The sequence below is a fragment of the Anopheles coluzzii genome, chromosome 3 (genome assembly GCF_943734685.1).
Source record: "Anopheles coluzzii chromosome 3, AcolN3, whole genome shotgun sequence".
Classification (NCBI taxonomy): Eukaryota; Metazoa; Arthropoda; class Insecta; order Diptera; family Culicidae; genus Anopheles; species Anopheles coluzzii.
The window spans coordinates 36,173,144-36,197,451 of record NC_064671.1 but is presented as its reverse complement, the minus strand read 5'-3'; the positions used below and the strand labels follow the sequence as shown (position 1 = coordinate 36,197,451).

General features: G+C 43.4%; 1 protein-coding gene across 3 annotated transcripts in view; it reads right to left on the bottom strand.

The window, feature by feature from the left end:
• Positions 1-24,308, bottom strand: part of LOC120954772 (nephrin-like) — an 85,570-nt gene that overhangs the window by 34,286 nt on the left and 26,976 nt on the right. For all 3 annotated transcript variants that reach the window (XM_049609390.1, XM_049609388.1, XM_049609389.1), the window contains exons 4-7: positions 7,935-8,058; positions 7,659-7,773; positions 2,003-2,096; positions 307-420 (exon numbers count right to left, since the gene is read on the bottom strand). In XM_049609390.1, the coding sequence (XP_049465347.1) occupies positions 307-420; positions 2,003-2,096; positions 7,659-7,773; positions 7,935-8,058 (447 nt within the window). The remainder of the gene's footprint in view (positions 1-306; positions 421-2,002; positions 2,097-7,658; positions 7,774-7,934; positions 8,059-24,308) is intronic.

The following is a 24,308-nucleotide window of genomic DNA, read 5'->3' as shown; positions in this document are numbered from 1 at the left end:
GAAGAGGGAGCGAATATTTGCTTAACGTGGGTGTGGAAAGTGGCAAAAGGGGCGGACGCGGTGAAGCTAACACGCAGGTGGCGACGGTGGTGGTGTTAATGGATTTAAAGGACGCCTGGAAAGCCGTCGCCTGAAAACGTCGCAACGGCGACCCACGCTGTCCGATCCGAAAAGCCACCCACCGAAAGCCGCTTTCAACGGTTACCGGGACCGTGGGGTTTGACAGCTAATGACAAGCAAGGGCGACAGAACCTTGTCCCGACTTTCAAACGATGTGTGTGTGTGTGTGGATGTAGACAAACTTACCACCAGAAACACGGCAGGTGATAACGACGTCATCGCCTTCCTCCTTCGGTCCGAGCTTGGTGCCGTTCAGGTGGCGTCCCCACCGATCCAGAACCACCGGTTGCTCGGGCAGCACTGTAAATAGATAATGAGGGGCTTAGTAGTGCCGGGTGTAAGTAGTGTCTTAATCTGTGCCAGTGGCAGTGCAGAGCGTCTCTCTCTCTCTCTCTCCCTTCGGACCCTTCGGTGTCCGTTCGTCCGGCTCATTAGGCGACCGAGCCTGCATTCGGAGGGTTTTGCCGGCCTGGTTTTTGTGGCATAATTCCCGATGCTGAAGCTCATTTTCTTTTAATAAAGTTGGGCACGGTAAGGATGTGAAGGATGAAAGTAAATCAAAATTATAATATTTGAAGAAATCGTTCAGTGAACCGAAAAAATAAGTGCATATCTTAGTTTGACATGTTTTCACACAGATGGCGCTAATATTTAGATCGTTGTACCTTTTGTTAAACATTCGCTCGTTAAGGTTTATTAAAAAATGTCCGTTGGTGGTGAAATAAAATAAACATTTACGAAACCTATCAAAAGACCTATACAAACCAATTAAAAATAAATAAATCAAACAAATATCTTTATAGCTTAGTCAACAGACATTGTAAACTAAGTATTTTAGTATATTGCCTACTTTCGGGCGCAAAAGCTTGAACGAACCTTGAACGTGATTTTATTCTGATTTAATTTCCAGGCCGTTATTCATCCACATCAGATACACGCACAACCAGTCACTACAGTCACTATTCAAAATCTTAATTAGTAATTGCACCGAATGGCAGTTCAGGTACGCGTTTGCTAAATCGAGCACCAAACGCGATGCTTTTATGTGAGTTCCAAAAGGCAGAGACAACCATTTCATTAAATTCAAACCATCCCATCGCACGCCGATAACGAAACCCTCGAAGGCGCACCAATTTACTGACACGATACGCATACACACGACTGCATATCGTCAATAGGCAAGTTAAGGGTATGAATTTACGATTCGTTTCATCACACTATCAGCAGCAGCAGTAGCAGCAGCAGTAGCAGCATTAAGTGGCGCTGAAAGGCTTCCACAGCATTACACTCTCCAAATGGGGCAGGTGTATTAGGGAAGATGAAAGGGAACTGTGCAGCCTGCGTGACGAGGATGTCGGTATGGGAGGGTGAAAATGCATTTAGAATTACCCAAAGAGGCAATTGGCCCAAAGTGGTGGTGACGGCGGTGTTGTGCTGGTGACACAACCCCATCATAATGAGATGCGATGCTCCCAAGTCGGCGCCCTTCCCCCTGGTGCATTAGCCGCACATTAGCAGCCAATGACAAGTGATTGTCTTGTTTTAAGTGCATCAATTACATCAAGTAGCTGCTGCAAAAGGGAAGCCGGCAGCTGTCGAAGTAGGATGGCGCGTAAAGCACCGGAGTGACTGAATGTGTTTCGCCGACGCTAGCAACGAAGCAGTTGGCGTCCCATTGCTCGGGGGACAATTATGGTTTCGCGCGGGTTCGTCGCGTACGTCAAGTGGTGTGAATGTGTGTGTGCAGTTTATCACGTGCGATCTATCCATGTGCGCGATGCAGGATGCATAAACAGATGTACGCGATTTGTAAAGACGTTTGTAAGGTTCCATGTTTCTCCCACAGGAGAAACAATTTCGAATGCTGCTCACTACTACTTACCAATGACGGACAGGTTGTACCGATACGTTTGCGTCTGTATCGTGCGGAAGTCGATTCGGCACCGGTACACTCCTTGATCGTGTCGTTTTAAATTCTGCATCAGAACGAGAAAATTGCGAAAATGTACAATTAAAGAAAACCATGCTTCTGTTCAGAACATTTTTGTGCAAAAAAAAGGTTGTTCCAGTGTTTAATCCATTTGCCCTGTGGTGCTATTGTCAATGTGCTTCAATGACTTTTGCCGTTTGAGTGGCCGCATTCGGGCAACCAATTCACAAGTTGACGCAAATGAGAACAACATCCATCGGGCCCAAGATGTATCATTAAAAATGGAAGCCCCCTTGACTGTGCTTTGGAGATATTTAGCTGAAACAAGGCGGGACAAGGCTGTACAGATCAGTGAATAAATGATGCATTGTTTGCTGCATGTTCCCTGTCAGCTGTTTGTTTGGCGAAAGGATGTGTCGTCGATATGTTGTGTGCAGGAGAGTAGGGAGTGGCTGAACTGATCCGAAAAAGTGTAACGTTTCTTTGAAGAGTTACCGAACATTGATCGATGCTGGAATCGACATGGAACATGCACAAGCTATTGCATTCTTTGGTATTTACACACAGAGCGTTTGGTAAATTACAGATCCTTTTATCAAAGAGGATGTACTATTTTTTTTTGCAGTTTTGAAATTGAACACTACCAATTAAGAATGACATGTAGAGTAAGCATAGCATCATCATACTGATAGGAGAAAACTGTGTTGAAGTACTGGCTTTTCTGAACCAAATGCTATAAGAACAGTGAATGGTTAAGTTGGTTGATAAATAATCAAGAGACTTAGAATGCCAAATGACCAATGTGAGAGTCCAAATCTTGTTTTGTAATATTTAGGACAGGGGAAAAGGCAAAACATATATTTTTTAATAATTTATTGAGCTTTTCCTTTTAGTTAATTATAAACTATGTTTGTTCCCATATGAAAAGTTATATCTAATAATTAACGGTTATTTTGAAAACATCATTTAAACGCCTGCTTCGATTACAAAACTTACAACTGTCGAAATGTAGGTAAAAGTAAGGTTCGGCCCTCAATGTTACGCTAGCGTTATGCGTAACGCCTGTTTATCGCAACCCCAAGCAGCATTAAAACATTTGTCTGTTTTAACCGCCGTGGATGAACAAATTGATAGATCTATTATTAATATAATTTTTATTTTATATGATTATTTTAAAATGATAATTAGAAAAGCAACAATATTTGAATAAACATAAAAAGTACAGCAATCACTATTAAATATAAAACCCACTAATAATTCATGAGTATAAATAAATTATAATATTATTATTAAGCTGTCAGTTTTAACAGCTTCAGTGAGTTGTGACAACTTCAAGAAATACAATTATATCAATCTTATACATAAAAAAGGGTTGATCATAAAAAATGATTATTTATTTATTTTCCCAATATCTGGATAATGAGGTACATACAAGTATTTGTTAACTTCATTTCCCTCACTTTAAAAAAGAGCCCTCACTTCTAAAGTAATTTTTATACAAAATGGCCGGAAACATGGATTGAATAGGTAATAATTATATTGCATTTATTTAATTTAACTATACATTTTTTTTTAATTTTATATTTTCAACTCATAGGAAATGCTACTTCAATTGAAAGCTTTTGGGGTGTTTATGAACTTCCTTCTTTCAGACTATTTTTCATAAACCATAGTACAACAAATGAAAAATGTTAAACCTGTTATTTACTTGTAGTTTAAAAATTTAATCTCGTAGAAATCGATTTATCTTAAAGCAATTAACTTTTTTCATGGCAATTGGCAAATATTTTTCATTCAAATAATGTACACTGGTCGGTCGCGTGGGGAACTGTATACCGACCAGTGTATAAAATGCTGCTTGGGAATATTTTAAGGGATGTAACGCTTCTCCAATGTAACGTAGAGCGCTGAGCCTTACTTTTACCGAAATGTATTCCTCCTGGGCCAGTCTGGTGGTACAGTTGTCAACTCGAACGACTTAACAACATGCCCGTCATGGGTTCAAGCCCCGAATAGACCGTGCCCCTATACGTAGGACTGACTATCCTGCTACGGTAACAATAAGTCACTGAAAGCCAAGCCCACTTCACTAGGGTACAGGCACAGGCCTTGACCGGCAGCGGTTGTTGTGCCAAAAAGAAGAAGAAGAATACCTCCTTTCAAGTAGAAAAAAATCCTAGCCAAAGCTTTTGAAAAGCTATAAACATACTGAAGCTGAAAATGCTCCTCTGCTTCCGCCCAAACATGTGTATTCCTATAAAGTAAAAATTACTCGCAATGCTTACACGGCACGATATGTTACCACTTGCTGCCACGATTGCCTTGCAATGCAGTTAATTAAGTCTAGCGCGTTCTAGGCATCCGTCACGAAAGCTTCCACCGGCGGCGGCGACCGAAGTACGGCGCACACTGATCATTACGACAATTAGTATTTTTTTAATTAAATTAAGTGCCAAAGCTTCTGCTTTACAAGTATGCCACCATCCCCCGTGCCGTGCCGGCGCGCAGCTGTATCCTTTCTTTCATTGAATAAACAAAAAACATCCATCCTCGGGAAAGTGCGCTGATAACCCCCCGCGGCAGCACAAGATCCTAGTATCGCACGAAGTCGACTCATCATTTGACCATCGAATACTCGCACTAATTACGCACGTACCCGCACGCGCCGGAAAACATTCGCGCTGTTGTGTTCGAACCAAACTCTGCTCTTTCATTTTTTTTGGTGAATTTCAACATTCCGGCATTCGAGTGGCTACGGTGGCAACAGAAACGCTTAATGATTTTGCAGTGCGCAGCAACACGAACCCGCCACAAGGGAAAGGAAAACAGGGGTGAAAAAAAGGGAACAAAGTACAGCCCCGAAACAGCAAAATCACAACACAAATAAAACCGATGCCAACATACTCTTCGTTACTCTTCCCTTTTTTAAGAGAAACCGGGAGTGTGTGAGAGAGAGAGAGAGAGAGAGAGAGAGAGAGAGAGAGAGAGAGAGAGAGGGATTCCAGCAATAGCAACAACAAAAAAAAGCTGTGAAACAAACACTTGGCAGATGGGCTACAACCGCAAACACGATTTTCTTTGGTTAAACATTGATTTTACTTTCCACCTGACACCCTGCGGTGCCTTCGCTTTCATCAAGCACGGGTTGTTCCCATGTCCAGCCAGGCCAGCCCCGTGGCCCGTGTGCACGATTCATCGACACTGCGCGAGCATAGCATAAGTACATGAAAGCGTAGCGCACCGCATGCATGAATACGTCAAAGGACGCTCAGTGGGTGACGCAAAGAGGAGGAAACACGGACACAAAGGGGGTAACGGGTGGCATGTATGTGTGTGTGTGTAAGTGTGTGCTTGTATTGCAGCCGTACTACACCTGGTGGTGGTGTGGTTGGGTGACATTAAATTTCAATACACATTTGCCGCGTAATGAATTCGGCTTTCGGGCCTACACCCGGTTTGCGGACGCAGCTCGCGCAACTCGCGGTTGCGAGTTTGTTGTTAGTGACGCGTGTGTATGTTGTGCTTCATTTTTTTTCATCCATTTTATTTTGTTCATTAATTTTACAACTTCTTGGCTGGCCGGTATGCGTGTCACGGGAGCGTGTTGTTGCTGTTGCTGCTGCTGCTGTTTTTTATTACTACGAGATTCCGCCACTGCCCGTGCAAAACGGCAATCTTATCGAATTGTGAACGGTGTGAGCAATCTGTAGCAAATTATTGGTCTTGTAAAAGAACAAGCACACACACACACACACACGAGCGTGACCGACCGGACTTATGTGTGTGTGTGTGTGTGTTTATAGCGGAAGTTCCGATTGGATGTACACGTGGGGCCCATGATCGGGCGGAAGCGTCGCCCAGAAGTGGTGCTGTAAACGTTCACCTCCCTAAAAACACACGTTCATGGTCGCTGCTAGTAGCATGGCACAGGTAGAGCAGCAAGAATTTATGAGTCATTTATGGTTGATATTTATATTAACCTTCCATTCATGGTTCTTGAAAGCCCTTCCCCTCGAACAGGAGCGTATGTGAACAGCGGAGGAGTGAAAATGGGCACTGTACACCCTATTAAAGCTAATACCGGGGTGTGTGTGTGTCTGCGTGTGGACGTCAGAGCGACTCGCCGCCTAGCCTCAACGGGGTGCTGCTTACTTAACGAGCGGGTTTGTGAGTGTCCGTGTCCATGCTGCTTGCAAGTACCAAATTAGAAGCTTCTCATTCTGTTCCGCGTGGCACACGCTTTTGATTGAAAAAGTGTGCATGTCGCGTTAGGGTGGTGTTTTTGAGAGGGTGGTGTGGATCGCATGTCAGCAAGTGGATGCATTTCGCGCGAGACAAAAACCATACCACTAGTGGGCTGTTTACAAAAGGGCAAACGTTAATCCTACGGACCTTACTATTTGCATCACCAACGATCCAGATGTGTAGGGGTTTAAAGTTCATGCTTTGTTGTGGGCTTTTAATTGAAATGTTTACGTCATGACCGTGACGGTTCGTTGGGTGGTCGATGTGGTCAATGTTGCTGGTTGGTATTAGCAAACGTCTCGATTACAAATACCCGCATGCTCTTTCCAGTTCTGTGCATTTCTGCACGTGCTGCTTTGCTGTTGGCTGTTAAGCTTGTTTGTAAGGAATTCATTAGCTTTTTTGATTCATTATGTACCATCTTACGAAAAACTACGGTTCCTGGATTGATTTTGATAACATTTTGATTGAAATAAAAAAGTGTGTTTTTTTTGTTGCATCACAACTGCAGTGCGGGTAAGATCGACACCATGATGGAGTAAAACCGACACCTTGTGGGGTGATTACGACACATTGACTATAACTTTAAAATAACAAACTCTGATGGCCGGTTGGTTTTCATTGAAGTTCAACAAAGTATTTCATACCAATTTTAAGAAAAAATATCAGAAAACATTATTGAACTATGTGAAAGAAATGAAGTAACAAGCAAGAACAAAAATTTCATTACAAATATCATCGGACCAGACTCCATATAGTAGAAGCTGCGGAGATAGCATCTGGTTTACTTAATGAATGTTTAAATTCCTTTAAAAAAATAACCTGGCAGACAGTATCTTCCACTAATCTTTTTCTTTTTTTTCATAAAATCGATGGGTGTTCAATTTTATTTTTCTCTGCCAACACTCTACTCTACTCTTTATCTAACAGTGACCTTTGACCTGACCTCTCCATATCTAGCAAAACTCTGTAAAAATAAAATTTCGGCTTGAAACGACTACGACATTAGTTTGCTCATTATTCCTTCAAAGACAAAGGAATTGAATTGTACTGTCGTACTAAATAGAAAAAAAATCCAAACTGATAATAATTTATCAAATCATATCGCCTTTTTTGTATTTCCGATATGAAGAACTTGGCAATAATAAACCCGAAGCTTTTGCAAACATACCTACATGTTTCCCTCCTAAAACACACACTATCGAAAAAAAAAATCAAGTTCAAACACAAGAAAGCCACAGCGGCCATCATTGCCCAAAGGTCGTCCCCGTCCCATCCCAATCGTAATTAAAATTTGTAATGGAATGTGGTGCAAAGGAAAGTTAGTACAACTCCTATCGCTCCCCGCTCTGGTGAAACTTACCTTGATCAGCAAAGATGCCGGTGATTTATCAATATTGAATTTGGCACGTGATCCAAATACTTCCGGCGCTGACCAGTGTGCCGGCTGGCGGGAAATTTTGTCACGTACATCGACACTGTGTGAGTGGAACATTTCGAGGTGGGGATGACGCATTTCGTAGAGATTACAGCGGCAACCATTACCCGAAAAATACACGAGAAGAAAAATAAAGAAGTGTAAGATGAACGATATGATACCACGCTGCATGATGTACTGCCATCGACCGAGCGACCATACCTGTACAGTGGGATGCCGGCATTATCCTTAAACCACAGCACCATGTACACCTGGGACAGTGGTACCGTGATGGGACAGTGCAGCTCAACGCTCCGTCCCTCGACGCCCTCGACGCTGAACACATCTGCAAACGGAGAGAGAGAGAGAATGGGAATGGAAGGAAATTGCGAATTATATTACTATCATTACTACTGTCCCCGAACAAAGTTCCCGCGTGCGCCACATCCGCGGGAAGTCGGCGAAGGTCTCTTAAGTTAACGAGTGTTTAAGTGGCGGGAAGCATTTGGTACGCATTTTGGGGAGTGTTTGTGCCAGCTGGAACGGTTTTTGGTGGTACGCCAGCTTGCGGGCGATGGTGTTTTAATCGTTTAGAGTAGGGTGAGGACGGTTCGTAACAGCCGGTAGTGGCTGGGATGTTATTCGTGTGAGTGGAACTGTTGGAAACTGGAGGGTTTTGCTTGGATTCCAAATTTCAAACTAGGCTCCAGAGAAACGGGTCTGGCTTAAATTTCAGGACCGATATAGTTTCATGATCACGAACAGATGGATAATTGAAGGTATAGGTTAGAGATCGACTCCAGGACCGGTAGAGCTTCAGGATCATTTCCAAGCTCAGGAAGGATTCAGTTTAAGTTCTAGGACCAGAATAAATTTTACATAGCTCTGGAAAAGTTTTGTGTTTTTGATAGGTTCAAGATATATTTAAGGACCTACATGAACTGAAGATCAGTTCCAAGATTAGGATGGATGGAGATGAGTTTTAGGATTGGAATCGATTCTGTAAAAGCGCCAGGGATGTTTCGGGATTAGGATTAATTTATAGGAACTGTATGGGTATGATCAACGTCACTTGCTAGGTGAGGGTGGATGGAAAACTCTCAGGACCTTTTGCTACCACCAAAGGTCTGCGCCAGGGGGGCTTGCCTGTCTCCTATTCAATCTGGCGCTAGAGTCTGATGATATAGACATCATTGGTCTGCGGCTCTCCTATGTAGCAGAAGCCTACCAAGGGATCGCAGCCGGCAGAGAGCCTCGGATTGCAGATAAACGAGGCAAAGTCCAAACTGATGGTGGCAACATCAGTGGGCCTACCAATAATCAGAATGTACGAATGTACGTAGGCGTGACGTACAGATAGGTGAACGCACTTTTGAAGTCGTCCCAGATTTCACCTCTCTGGGGTCTAAGGTCAGCAACGACAATAGCATGGAAGCTGAGTTGCGCGCAAGGATGCTGGCTGCCAACCGGTCATTCTTCTTCTTCTTCTTTGGCTCAACAACCGTTGGCGGTCAAGGCCTGCCTGTACCACTTGTGGGCTTGGCTTTCAGTGACTAATTGAATTCCCCCCATAACAGGATAGTCAGTCCTACGTATGGCGGCACGATCCATTTGGGGTTAGAACCCATGACGGGCATGTTGTTAAGTCGTACGAGTTGACGACTGTACTACGAGACCGGCTAAAACCCGTCGAGAACCGGTCTTTCTACAGCCTGAAAAATCATTTCACCTGAAAGAACCTGTCGCGACGGACGAAGCTGGGACTATATAGCACCTTTATAGTACCGGTACTCACATACGCCTCTGAGACATGGACACTGTCCAAAACTGACCCTCTTAGCCGCGATCGAGAGGAAGATGTTCAAAAGGATACTTGGCCCAGTATGAGTAGAAGGACATTGGAGGAGCCGTTATAATGACGAGATGTTATACGAGTTGTACGGCGACCTCACTGTCGTAGAGCTTATCAAGCTCGTCAGGCTCCGGTGGGCTGGCCATGTTATACTCATGGAAACGGACGACCCAGCCCGTAAAGTCTTTTTAGACCGTCCACAAGGACAGAAGAGGCGTGGTAGGCCCAAATTGAGGTGGCAAGATGGCGTGGAGGCGTTCGCCATTAAGGCCGGGATAATGGACTGGCAGACGAAGGCGCGAGACCGCAAGCGATGCTCGGGCACTCCTGAAGCAGGCCAAGACCGCAAAGCGGTTGTAACGCCGGATAGTAAATAATAAAGTATGGGTCCAAGTCCAAGTATTGTAGGACCTGCATAAACTAAGATTCAATTCCAATTCTAGGATTGGAGTCAGTACCAGGTCTACGATCGGTATTGAGTCAGAGTATGTTCAAGGACTGGGATGGGTTCAGGATCAGCATCAAGAGCGAGATAAGCGTCAGTTCCAGAACCGGTGTCGGTTCAGGATCGGTTCCAAGACCAGTATGTGACCTATTCCCAAACCAAAAAGGGTTCAGAATGAGTTCCAGAGCCAGTGTAGGTTTAGAATCGGCCGTATCGGGGAACTCGTTCGTCGAAGAACGCTCGTCGCTCATGAGTGGACAGGGTTGTACCACTAGATTGAACAAAACCTAGACGGATTTCTAATTTTTGATCGTAGAGGGCTATGAAATGAGTGAAAATGAGCTTCGCGGCGAACGTTCCCGGCAACGAACGAACTCCCCGATATGACCGCTTGTTACTGAAGCTAATCAACATGTAGTATTATGAGTTTCCAATCAGGAGGCATCTGGTTTGTTGAATAGCTGTAATGTGATGGCGGAGCAATTGACAATTGGCAATGTCTTAAAACTACAATATAAAAGATTTTCATAATTCAATAATCAGCTTCAAGTGAAAAGATAAATCATCAATCGTTGTTACAATGACATTTCAAACCCTCAAAACACAATCAAATGCCTAACTTATGTCAACATACACTTCATTAATCTTCCTTTTTTCCCATTCCAATGAGTTGAAATACCTCCCACCGCAAAAGAAAAATCTTTTCCATTTTCATCAAAACACACCAACAAAAAAAACAAGTCCCAGATTACAATTGCCCAGTAAAGGGGTCAAGAGTTTGAAGCTATAAATAAAATCAGCGTATCCAATTAGTGGCCACCATTCTCGTGCGATCGAGGGTCACAGCGTGGCGGTTAGTTTCACCGTTTCCGATGCAATCTAGACTGCGTGCCGGTGTGTGTGTGTGTGTGTGTGTGTGTGTGTGTGTGTGTACTGCAGCAGCTCGACGGTCCTATTCTAAGCGACCCTCTATGTGTGCGTGTTTTTTGTTGCCGGTTTTGTACGCCAGCAAACGCACAGATCAGAAAACTGCACCGCCAGTTGGTGCACCGCAATCGAGGCGAGTGAATTTGATAAATACGCACACGCAGCATGCACACGTACGCAAACAAACATCCGGTGGGGACAGATGGAGACGCAGAAAATTGAAAGGAAAAATGAAGGGAGGAAGGGGGAGAGGAAGGGGGAGTGTAGAAATCACACGCAACCGGGAATCGACCGGAAACGGGATTAAAACAAACCGAAATGATGAAAACGATAAATCGAACATCGCGGTACCATTTCGCGTTTGTCGTTAACGCGAACCGATGGGAAAATCGTTCTAAAGGATTGGAGTGGTGGGGAAAGCCATGGAGAGTGTGGAGGGCGGTGAAAATCGTTTTCTCATCGGTTTTCGTCCGGCAAGAGGGCTCGTCCCCATGTTGTACGGAGTAACGGTGTGTTTTAAAAACCCCGATAAAAAACAAACGATCCAACGGCAAAAGGAATCATAAAAAAACAACCGGCTGCAAAAGAGTGCATAGGATGAAAATGGATGAAAATGGATGATGGATATTTTGGGTGAGGGAGACACACACCTTCACACACACACACAAAATGGAACCTCCAAAGTCCAATTTTCAAACCCGTTCACCCCGGGTCGCTCGAACCGTTTTGCCAAAGAGTGGAAATCCAGTTTATCCGGTACTCCTTCGAACCCCGTTCGGAACAGCACAATCAGCGCATCAGTGGTGGGGTGGGGGAGAGGGGGAGGATGGAGGGTGCAGACAAAATGCCTGCCATTCCACTCATCCACACTAGTCGGGTCTCGGGACTCGGCTAAAAACATCGAATGAGATATTTGATGATCTCGAAAACAGCAATCACGTGTTCCATCGATGCGCATGAAATGACTATTCGCGTGCGTCCCGCAGTACGCGAGTGCGTTTGCGGAGCACTCGGATGTGATGTGCAATTTTTCGGCCCTCCTCTCCTCCGCTTGCATCGGTTTTTATTTTCCATTCCCAACCACCCACACCTCGGGTCACCTTCGGTTTTTGATCCGCTTTCTGCTACGGACGGTTGTGAAGGGTGAGTTGTGTTTTTCGCGTTCCCCTACCCCAAAATGCACCAGACAACAGACCACGGTGCGAAAGTGGAACAGAAACAGCGCGTGTTTGGTGCTGACAGTAATCTAATTTTCCTGCCATACCAACATTCAAATCAATCCCATTTCGACAGCACACACACAGACCACAGGGGGGGATATGCCCGGTCAGTCAGGGCAGGTTTTTGGTGTTTGTGCGCGGAAAACCGAATTTTCAGAGAGTGCGAATCCATCCCACGGAAACCAGGTGCGGGATGAGTGTGTGTGTGTATGTGTGTGTGTGTAAACCGGGAACCGGGACACTGTGCAATGGCCGTGTTTAGTGGCGTTTGTTTGTGATTTGTGTTGGAAAATATGGTTTTCGAGCGGGTAGAATGTGCGAGTCACTCTTCTTCTACCCGGTTGGAAGGAAGTGATTGAGCGGGTTTCGAACGTAAAACTGTGCCAGCGACCTCCCATTGCCCATTTACCGAATGTTTGACCCCACAGGGCACATTGGCACACCGTTCCACAGGTGAACTGCACTGAAACGAGATGGAATGTGTGTGAAATATGGTCCAGCCTGTAGGCTGGAGAGCAGCAAAGGAGGTTCAATTATCGCGATACCGGTCTCGCGCAAAATGTTGTATTCATTGCGCGCGAGTGAAGTGGTGTTAGTATATCATCACTAGAGTTGTGAGCTATGTATGGGATAATGGATCTGAAATATGTGCTATTTGCAATGCATAAGTACTGACTTGTTCACTTTTTCACAACGGTTTTGCGCCTAAATGTAGATAAAGCTTCAATTGAATTGGTCCGGTTTAAGTTGTTTGTAATGTTAACGCCTAAAGGACTGCAATAGACATAACACATCACATGCAAAAAGGTTAAATAACGATAATTTAAATTATGGATAGCCAAATTTTGACTTAATTTGCCATATTATCTGTTAATGTGTTTATTAGTACCTTCATTTTCTGTGATTTTGGTACTTTTTTCATTTACCTTTCTGTTTGTCTCTCTTGTCGGTTTTAACTGTTGTCATTGCCGTCTCTTTTAAGCTATGAACGCATCTGTTAATCTGTTGTTGAATTTGTTATTTGTCTTCTTTTTTTATTACTCTTTGCTTTTTTAGCATTTTTATCGCCCTGCTTGTTGTGCCTGACTGATTTATCTACTTTAATTCAAAAGTTTAGTTTTAGAAGTAGATATTAGGTAAGTGTTAATGGGTAGTTCGTTATAAAGCTTATGACTCAACTGTACGAAACGAAAACATTAAAAAAAAATTAAATTATTTTAACAAACTATTTGATTGCGTAGGATGTTCACGTGCAACATTTACAAAACTATGAAGTGAGACAGTTTCAACCTGTTACACATATTCATTCAATTATAACAAGCGATAACGACAATAACACTTAACCATTACATAGAGAGAAAACACTGTTCAAAGTAAGTAAGATATGTCAATAAGTATTCGTATAAAATAATTTAAAAAGCCTTTTTCCCCTATCCTTCCACGATCGACGCGTGTCACGGGTGCGGTTGTGGCACGTCAAACCGATAGAAATAATAATGGGAAAAGGCAGCCCCAACCGACCCGATTGCAATCTCTCCGACGAACCACTCGAGATGAGAAACGCACACTCACCCTCCCACACACACACACACACACACACACAGTTCGAATCGGGATCAGTTTGCTTTGTTTCCCTCCTATTTTCTCCGCTGCTACCTTTGTTTGTTGTGTTGGTTTGGTTTTGCCAGCCCGCGTTCAACCCGTTGACAGTTTTTAATTTGCTACCATGTGGCAATCGCACTCTGCCCAGTCTGCCTATGGCCTCTCCTCCCGCTCCTTTGACCCCATCTAGGAAAGGAAACACATACACACACATACACATAAAGAGGCTACAAAAGGTCCTTTTGCCGCAAAAACCCCGTGACCGTGACGTGCACCGACGAACACGACGACTTGCGCCGCCGCGACGGTTGCGGTTCGCGTCGTGATTGGATGCGGGCTGTTTAAGATTTATGTGCTCGTGCTGTGTTTGGGGTTGATAATTTTTAAAGCTCCTACAGGCTCCTGCTTCCCTTTCCTTCACTGTCACTATTGTTTTATTTTTTGGGACACCAGGGTCTCACTGAAACGGGCGGCTGGTGGACTGTTGGACTTACTGTGCTTGCGTGGGCTCTTGGTTGATGCTGGCGTGAAGGTTCGCTTTTCTGGTTTGCGGTACAGATAGTGGTGTGTGTGTGTCCGTGCTGTCCTCGACTTGTGTGTCATTTTTTTCACTTTCCATTATTGTTTGAAGCCTTCCACTGTTGGGAATGTGTCGGAATGTTATGGACGGCGCCTTTACCCGTGGCTGATAATTCCAAAACTAGGATTGTGCAATCTTCCCGTACGGTCAATGTTTTTTGTAGCATCGCTCCTTTCCCCCACCCGTACTCGTACTCCATTTCCACACGTGTATTTGTGTGTGTGTGTGGTTTTATGTTTCCTTTCCCGCTTTTCTAGGAAAAGCCATTGTCGAAGAGCAGGCGCATGGTGGATGGTCTGTTGTTTGTTGTTTCGGTTATGTTTCATTTTCATCCCGAACCAAGCCGTCCTGAAATGGTTTCGTGCAGCTGGCACACGGACAAGTGTTTGCGGCTGCAGAGCGTGCGGTGTGCACTGTTGACAGAACGTTACGGAATCGGATTCGGTATTTGTGGGCTGTGGCCGGGGAAAAGCGTGCAGGAATGAATACGGAAAGAGGAACATAAAAAAACAGCAGCAGCAGCAGCAGCAGCATAACAGCGGCTCGTACAGCCAACAAACCCACCGAGCGAAGATGCACTATAATCAAGTGAAAACCATCTTCCTCTTATCGCGCGCACGAGCTGCATACAGAAGCTCCGCAGATGCGGGCATTCGATACGCACTACTACGGGCCAAACATTCCGTAGCATCGCCGCTGCACTTTGTGCCGTTCTCCGCGAGCACGGTTGTGCTGGACGGGACTGTTAGCAGCAGCTGCGATGCAACTGGTCACGCTAGCGACTGGCACTGTGCTTTGTAAGTGTGTGTGCTGTGGTAGACTTCCTCCCTCCCTCCCACTAGCACACACAATAATGGCAAAAAACTATGTATACACTGCTACAGAAATGGTGCGAGTGCTTTACAATATTAAAAAGTAAAATTTCCATTGAAGTACGCCTGCATCTCTCGAGGTAACGGGGCTGCCACACGGTGCAATACTCCACGGTGCATCTTGACGGGCATGTGTCTGTGGGCGAGAGTGTTGCCCGGGTGACGGGTAAAATTGTCAGAAAGACATTGCAATCTACATTTATTGCACCGAAGTAGTAGTGCCGTGGAAGGAGGAGGCAAACAGAAAAGCCAGCCAGGGAGAGACAAAGTGTGGGCTTTTGCTGTACCGTGGCGTAGCAATATTAGGTTTTTGCCTGATTGTTTGCAGCATTTTTTTCCTCGCACTCTCTCATTCTCAAGAATGAGATAGAATGGAAGGGATTTCTGCACCTGTTAACTTTAGCAGGCGGTAGCTGGAAAGCGACTTAGACGACGACGACTACTCGACGTAGTGGAACGGGATAATGAAATGTATTTTCCGGTGCAGCGCTCGTGCAGTAGTGCAGGAGTCAAGTGCTGGGCAGGCTGGCAGGAGACGAAAGAGCTAATGTGCATTTCTTAAATTGCTTAATCAATATTGGAAGTCCGGAGGGGGTCCTCTTGGGAGGATTATATTTTATGAAGATGTCGCATGCTTTGGGAAAATTGCTGTTGAATTAAAGAAAATGCATTTGCTTAGTACGATAAATACGCTCGGACAGTTGCACATATTGGGATCATTTGTGATGTTAATTCTAAGTAAGCATATCTACATCCAATTGTCGTAAAGTATGCAATCTACAATGAAGGTTTTATGGAACACTCATCATACAAATACCGTTTTATAAATTTTCTTTGATTCAATTCAAGCAAGTACAATTTCAAAACCTTCTTTAATCGAAAAAGTGAGCACTTTGATCTCCACCTCGCTTAAATCAAACGAAAGTTACCATAATGGTACATTCGGTGAAAGCTATTAGCAATTGCGCCTGAAGGTATGCAATTATCTTTGCTAAATTAATTTTTTTGATATTGGAGCCCTTTTCGTTTTAAGTTTGTAGGCTGAAATTTCAGCCTGTCAGCTGTTTGCATTATATAGCAGTTTCTAAGCAGCTATCTAAGTGGGTATAATATGCAGGTGGGCGTATCCCAAGGTTAAAAGGCTGATTTTTATCGCTTATGTTTCTGAATGAAGATTTTAAGAGTGTTTTATGAATTCGTCAAGCCTCCAGAAAGCTTGTTTGAACAAAAGTGTCGACCCATCCTGTCAAAAAGTAATATTAAAATGTGGTTATAAAAAAAACATGCTATGAGACCACCTGGACTACATACACTTTGATTCTAGATTCCCTCACCAGATCTCTTTAATGCCCCTTGGGATAAATGTAAACACCACCTAAGGACGGTCCCGTGGTACAGTCGCCAACTCGAACGACTCAATAAAATGTTCGTCATGGGTTCAAGCCCAGAATGGACCGTCCCCCCGTAGCAAGGATTGACTATCTGGCTACGTGGTTATGAATTAAGTCTCGAAAGCCTGTATAGGCCGGCATGTCCGCGTAGGACGTTACACCAAATAGAAGAAGAAGAAGAACACCACCTTGTTTTGCATTTTTCGAGCAGGTACTCGAATCTTATTCTAGCTTTGAGACTAGAATAATCTAGACTGAAAATTGCAAACTAGTTTTGTGTGTGGTTTTGTATGTAGTGTTTGCATGATTTCAACCTCCAACTGTCAAACTCCATACAAAAAACTGACTAGAATCGTGAAAGGTCCCATTATTAGCTTTTTTATGCGAAGCTACGGCTATTTTTCCTCTCAAAATTAAAAATAATGTAGTTAAAGCAAACATTTTGAACATAATTATTAGAAAACGCTTAATATTAATCATAATTGTCTGCCACTAAAAGCGACAACAGCAATGAAATCCTACAATCAATGACTACTTTTACTTTAAAACCTCCCACCCGGGAAGCGGAAAATTATCAGCGAAATCATTCCAACCTCGGTGATGTATCCTCTTTCAACAACTCTTTATTGCTGTATCGTTGTGCTTGGGGGTTTTTTGCGTGTGTGTGTGTGTGTGTGTGTATGCGTGCGTAATGCAATTCAATGTCCTTTTATGCCCCCGGCTTTTCGATCCGCGCTTGCTTGGAGATAAGTTCGCTCCACTTTTACTTGCATCCATTTTTCATGCGCCCGAGCGCGGCAATAAAATAAACGGAAACCCACCAGAGTCTGTGTCTGAGTGTATGTGTGTGTGCGTGTGTAAAGCTGAAAAATCACCCAACAATAAGCCAGCGTACGGCGCAACGGAACGCGATGAAAACGATAAACCCCCAGAAGGAGCGCGCACTCATTGTGCGTTGATTTCAATGAAATTGGAAAAGAGGTTATTGTCGAAGTGCCTCGGCTTTTTTTCCTCCACTGCCAGATAAACTATGCTGTCGTTCATGATGATGATGATGATGATGACGGTGATGATGACGGTGATGGAGGCATTGATAGCGTTGACGGTGCGTGTGTCTGTGTATAATGAAAATCTCCCAAGCACAGACCCCATCGTTTGGGGAGGTTTTAATTTTTGATCAATGATTCACCCGTTCTCCACGCCGACACAGGGAATTGGGTGTGTCCCCTCCTCCAAAGTGTCCATCGCCAAAGTTGAAGCAATTGTCCCACTCGCGCTCTGGGAGGCTGGGAGGTGGTTGTTCTGGTTTATGGGCGACCCGGATTAATCCCCACCGGTACAGTATTATTTCAATAATAATTCATTAACGCTTACGGAAATAACATTAAAAATAAAACACCGCCTGGGTACGCTGCAAGTGCCGTGAGAGAAGGCACGGCAGAGTGTCGAGCCGGGCACATCGATCCAGTGGCCCAGCGTGGCCCCAAAATGGCCGCAAATGCAAGCGTTTTCGTCGTCTGGTCGATGATAAACAGTTCGGCTTTTATGAAGCACACGATGCGCACCAAGAAGAGAAGGACAGCTGAAGGAAGGGGTCGTACACGTAAGTACACGAGTGGGTATGTGTGTGTGTGTGTGGGTGTGTGTTTGTGCTATTATTTTTGGGTGAGCTATCGAATTTAAATGTTTCACCCGCACGCACCAAAGCGATACAACGCATACTGATTTGCGAGATGATTTATGCAGCCGGTCGATAGGCGCGTGTCGGTGCAATTTCGGCGATTGTGCTGCATTTGGTGCCGCAGCAGTAGCGGCAGTAGTTGTTGTTTACATGCGTGCCAAATCGATCACGCCGGTAGAAATATACGATTTCATTTAAATGCTTGTTAAACCGTCAATAAAATAAGGTACAATCAGGATGATAATTAAGGTAAGAAACACTCTTAACTTCCTGTTTTACTTTAATGAATCCTTTGTAAAAGAATGGTTCCTTTCTTTTACAATCGTTTCTGTGAAACTATTTAAAGCTTAATCGAGTTGATCGTTCAGCATCAATCACGAATACTTTTTGCGCACCAATCAAATGATTTTTTTTAGTTTTTTAAATAATTTACTATTTAATGCTTATTTTTAGCAGTACGTGTGTATTGATAGTCCCTTTATCAAACCCCATGATTACTTTTACCACCCCACGTATATTGCGGTCATAATTCGCCTTTTTATGCAAAACATTCAGCTAGACGAATACTTTTTGAACAGACTGTATTATTATTATAGGTTTCTACGGCCTATTCCGTCTCGTGGACTGTATTAAGTGGGGGGAGCAGCACTCCCGAGCAAAAGCTTTAAAAAAGGCTGGCACCCTTATGCAAACTTCCGCCAAGCTAACTTCGGAATTTTCCAAAGAGGTCTTGCCACTCTTATTGAGAATTGAACTTCACAATAAGAGCACTGCTTACCAAAAAGTTGAAGAAAAAACTCAGTAAATTATATTGGACTTGGTAATATCTGTCCAATGTTATCAGGAGCCTATGTGCTCCGTTAGCGATACATACATTTTCTTATTTAATTCTCGTTGCGTTGGCACGATTCCAAAATGTTAGTGTTGATGATGATAGGATTCTAGTTTAAATGGGATTTCTGTCTAATGGGAAAATACATGTAATGCGTGTTGCCTATGCATGGGCGTTATTAATTAAGTGCCTAACTTAAGGGTGTGTTCTGCCTATCTCAAAATCCAACAAAAATTAATATTATTTTATTTTCTTACACATTTGTAGACTTTTACATCAAAGGTTTCACTTTTATGTTTATTATGCATTCAAATGTTTAATCCTTATAAGTGTAGAAATCCATTTCTCAAAGGAAAATACGTTACTTTAATATTAAAGAAACGCGTAATCTTCTACCCTTGTATTACATCCCTCCCTTTGTTATGCTCTATTGGGCTTCACTAAAAACGTCTCAAATCTCTTCCATTCGCTTCAGGCAAAAAGAAACAAAGCAAAGCAAAAAAACGACGCACCACAGTTCGCCGAATTGCCGTCCAATAGAATTAGTCACAAATCCGTGAACAAGCATCCCGTGCACATCATTAATAACTGGGATAAGCTCTGTCAGCCGGTCGCTCGTAAATGAGCGACAAGCGAAGCCCCACTTCAAACACGGTGGCGTTAGCAAACAAAACAGAACGGGTAGGAAGAAAAACCCCGCTAGAAAGGCAAGGAAGGAAGACTCTCTCGCGTCTCACAGTCGGCCCGATCGCTTCAGGGAGATCGTAAGCGACGTAAGCAAGCAGATTGCACCGAATGTGGTGCCATTTCAATTAATACACCCACGAACCACCGTGTGTCGCAGAATTTTGTCCTACAGTACCCTGAATATTCATGAGCAAACTCCAAAAGTGTTTCAAAAACACTTTGCCGGTACGACCCCCGAAAAACAGCTGCCCCGGCGTTAGTGCAGTAGCTTAGTGTCGAACTGCATGCATGCATCCAGTAGTCGAGCTGTGTGGACGAAAAGACGAACAAACGTGCGTGTGTGATAGAGAGAGAGACAGAGAATGCGTAAGTGTGTGTGTGTGTGTGTGAAGCGAGAAATCAGAGTGATTAATTGTTGCCTCGTAAAAGTCCACCCGAGCGACGGTCTAGACCCGAAGCCATCGGGTGTCTCTCGTCTCCATCGTCTGTGGTCCAGCTCGGGCTCAGGCTGGGCAGCTTCCACTCCACTGTGCAGTCATAGTCATAATAACGAGCAGATCATCCGTTGGCAAATTTGAGCGACGCCTCGCCATAGATAGACACTGGCCCGAGAGGACCGTACGGTCGCGGCGGTGGTTCGATTTCGATACTGCTACACGATGGGATGGTTTTGGACGCTGTGGCGCCTGTGTTCGAGATAAGCAGGAAGTGTCGCAACACGCGGTACGCGGTGGCGATAATTTATCATCATCACGTGCCCGGTCAACCGTGCGGCTGGACCCGATCCCGGAAGTGGTCCCGCTTTGTACCGGAACAGGACGCCCCGTGGAGGCACCGTTGCGTTTGTGCACACCGGATTTTACAACATAATACGGGTGTTTTTTGGAAATGACCGTGTGTGTAGTAGCTTTTCTCTCTCCGTGTGTGTATGTAGAGTCAGTCTGTAGAGTGGACACCCCTTCATCATGTCACCTCTCTCTCAGGGTGAGTGAGTATGTGTATGTGGCAAGACACTGACGCTGGAGAGCATTAGAGTTTGATGATCACCGCAGGCATGGTTTTTTTCCGAAACCTCCCAAGGGGCGTTGCGGTTTTCCACGAACTGGTGGCACTGCAGCTTCCCGCGGGGGGAGCGGGGGGGGGGAGAGGTAGTCCACATTAATTATTCTGCGGCTACTGTCATAACTATGGACCATCAATTCCGGCTCACAAAACACCTCCAAACGGGGGAATGCAGGCTAGCAGAATGGGTTAACAGTGGAGAAAAATGGTTTGATGGGATACACACACACACACAGGCGGTGGTAGTGAATGGTTGGATGTGGTAATAAAATTGTTAAAGGTTTTCTATTGTAGTATTTTTTCTACTTGGATGGTGATGTTGCCGCTACCGTGAATCGCTTTCAGAATCGCTGCCAGCTGCCAGGGAAGCGTACTGTTGATATAGCGTAGCGGTCAGTTATCGGGATGTGGTGCCGAGCGGGTTTTCCACGACCGTAACGAGTGAGGTGGAAATTTTTGCTCGATGAATTTCTATGAAAATTTACCACGCTTTACACGGCCGCTTTAGACAGCGGATGGGTTCCGTGTGACGGGAATATGGAAGACAAACAACTATTGATAGCGAGTGCTGTTGATAGTTCGGAAGAGTTGCGGGAAATTGTGGGATATATTTTCCTCCACTATTAAAAAGGTATCTTCAGTAAGCTGGAAACATGCAATCGATTCGAGTGTTTAAACATAGGAAAAAAAGTGCGCAAATGAATTACAAAAGAATTTGCAAATTGCAATATCATCTCCTTGTTGCTTTTGTTTTCTTATAAATTGCATGAAGTAGAACTGCGCATACGTGAGTTTATAGAAGCAATAGATGTAGCTTGTAATATTGTACAGTATGGTAGCCAAGGCAGCGATGGTAGGATACGTAAAATTTTAAAATTTGGATTTTTATATGAAATGAGCTTGCATACGCTGTTCATTCTTCAAACAACTGATCGTTGAATTTTTCAATTGAGTCAATAGTTCCTTTTTAAGCTCGGTCAAATGTATTTTTTTTTTCATTATTTTCCCATTCTCCACGGTTTTTGAAATCGAAAATGTTAAATGACAATATTGTGATATCATTTACTAGTAAAGTTTAATTTGAATAGATATCAGATTATCAGATTAGACATCGATTTAGAAGTAGAGTAAAAATATATTTTTGACTAGAGGTACAGTAAACAAAATTTAAACGAAAAGAAAAAAAATAAATAAATTTAACATACCTAGGTTATAAAAATAAATTAAATCTGTAGTTGCTACAAGATAAATTTCCATCATGGAGGCGCCTGGTAGTTTGAAAATACAGCGCCTACTACAGCTATAAAGACAGTTGTTTTTCGCGATTTGCGGAAAATTCATTAGAAATAGTTCAAAAAAAACAGTGAATGTATGAGTTGTTGCAGAATACTATTTCACATCTCCTTATATATCAAAGCGTAGACGAATAACATATCCAATTGCAATTGGCTACCACAACTACCCTTTCAACATATTCTTACAGGTATTACAAGTACTTATCTAATACATTTAAATACCACATTACTAATTCAGCCAGCCCTTATTTAGACTCATAAACTACCTTATGAATACACCTTTGTAGCGGTCTAAGAGAACATCGATGGTGAAGTGGATGGTGGGAGGAAAAACATATCGGGCTAGGATTACATTCCTTAACTGCGTATGTAACAGCAGCAAATATTTAGATTCTGCTAAAACACCATTGTTGAGGTTTTTGTGTCGCTTTTGTTTGATAGGATCAGTTTTGAACTGTTGTTCACAAAATTGATAAGGTTGTCATGGTAATTCAGAAATAATTTTTGAAAATCGTTTTACACACTTTGATTTGCATTTTCAAAACAAAAATCATTGCAAGCGATTTTTATTGCAATGTTTTGATATTTTGATATATTATATGTTTATAATTACTGTCATAAAACTTATAAAACTTTAAAATAAGTTTTAAAAACACTTTTTAAAAAACGTTAAAAAATATTTTTCTTTCTTTAGTTTTTATTTTTATTTTTTGAACGATTAAATTATTATTGAACGATTTTTAAATGCGTTAGTTAGCACAAAAAACCTGTTTTTCAAAATATCTTTATAGTTATGGTACGACAATTATTTTGTTTTTTTCATAATACTGGTAACAACCATATGACGCGGGGGGATAGAAATAAATGTTTAAACGTGGAATGAAAACATGAGCAAAACAAATGATAAAAAAATATTCTGCTCCTGCTTTGTTGTGAAATTCTAGAACTCCATTTCGTTGTCCTTTTGTGTGGAAAGCTCCTTTTAACTTTTGAATTACTCTTTCCAAGTAACCTGCAAAGTATTTTCTCCCTCTCTCTATATATATATATATATATCTCTCTCTTTCTCTCTCTCAAGATCTCTCTCTCCCTCTATCTCTTTCTGTACCGATACTGAACAAACCCATCACCTACACAATATAGAATGGATTATTTACATGATTATCTTTCGCTAGATACAGTATCCGACCATGACATATCTGTTCATTCCCGAAACCAGCTACTCACACTGCTCCCGGCAGTGTACACAAAACCTTTTAATCTGCCTTTTCTTTTACGCCCACTGCCCTGCACGTTTGCCCGTTCAACGTGGGCTAGTTTAATCGATACTCTGCCTTCCGTTTTATTTCCTCAATATCAGTCACTTAATTCCGACGCCTCGCTCCGGCGGGAAGCGGCAGGATTATTTTCACACCCATAAGTCATTAGGCGACCTGTGAGGAGAAGCGGCAGAGGAGTTGGCACCTGTGAAACTGTGAATCAGGCCTCTGCAAACCGAAACAGTTAATTAGCAATTTCCTAACCGCTTGATCCGATGACAATGGAAAAACTAATTCCATTTCCTCCACGCCCCCTTCGGGCCGGGAGGAGGAGGCCTCATTAGGGGGTGGAAAGTCTCATGAAATGGAAACTAGTTTCATTGCCCCGGCCAATCGGGATCCATCAGGCCAGGCCAGCCCGAACGAAGCACCGGATGTTTGCCAAGAAGATTGAGGTTTTATACGGTTAGCCCCGAAAAACCTTAAATGAAACCCCAACTCGAACACCTCCCCCTATTGCTGACGTTATTTGTTTGACGAAAGGATGGGCTTTGCTTCTTTTTTTTTGTTGGTTAGGTTGGACGGTAATCGATGAAGCATTTGTCCGTGATGGCACCGGAAACTATTAAAGCGTTAAGCTCAAATGGGACACTGTTGGGCCGCGTCGGACCTCGGGGAACGCCTCAGATGGGTGAAAGTTTTTCGACCGTCGAAAACAAACACTTACCGTGCGGCTATTAGTTGGGTTAGGTTTAATTAACGCTACAGTGAACGAAAGGTTTTTAATGTGCAGCGTTAGCACGGGGGAGCAACCGGGGAAGAAAGAAGTTGCTGCCCATGGAACTTTTACGTCACTAATTTAGACATCAAAACTTCATTCGATCGTCCAAC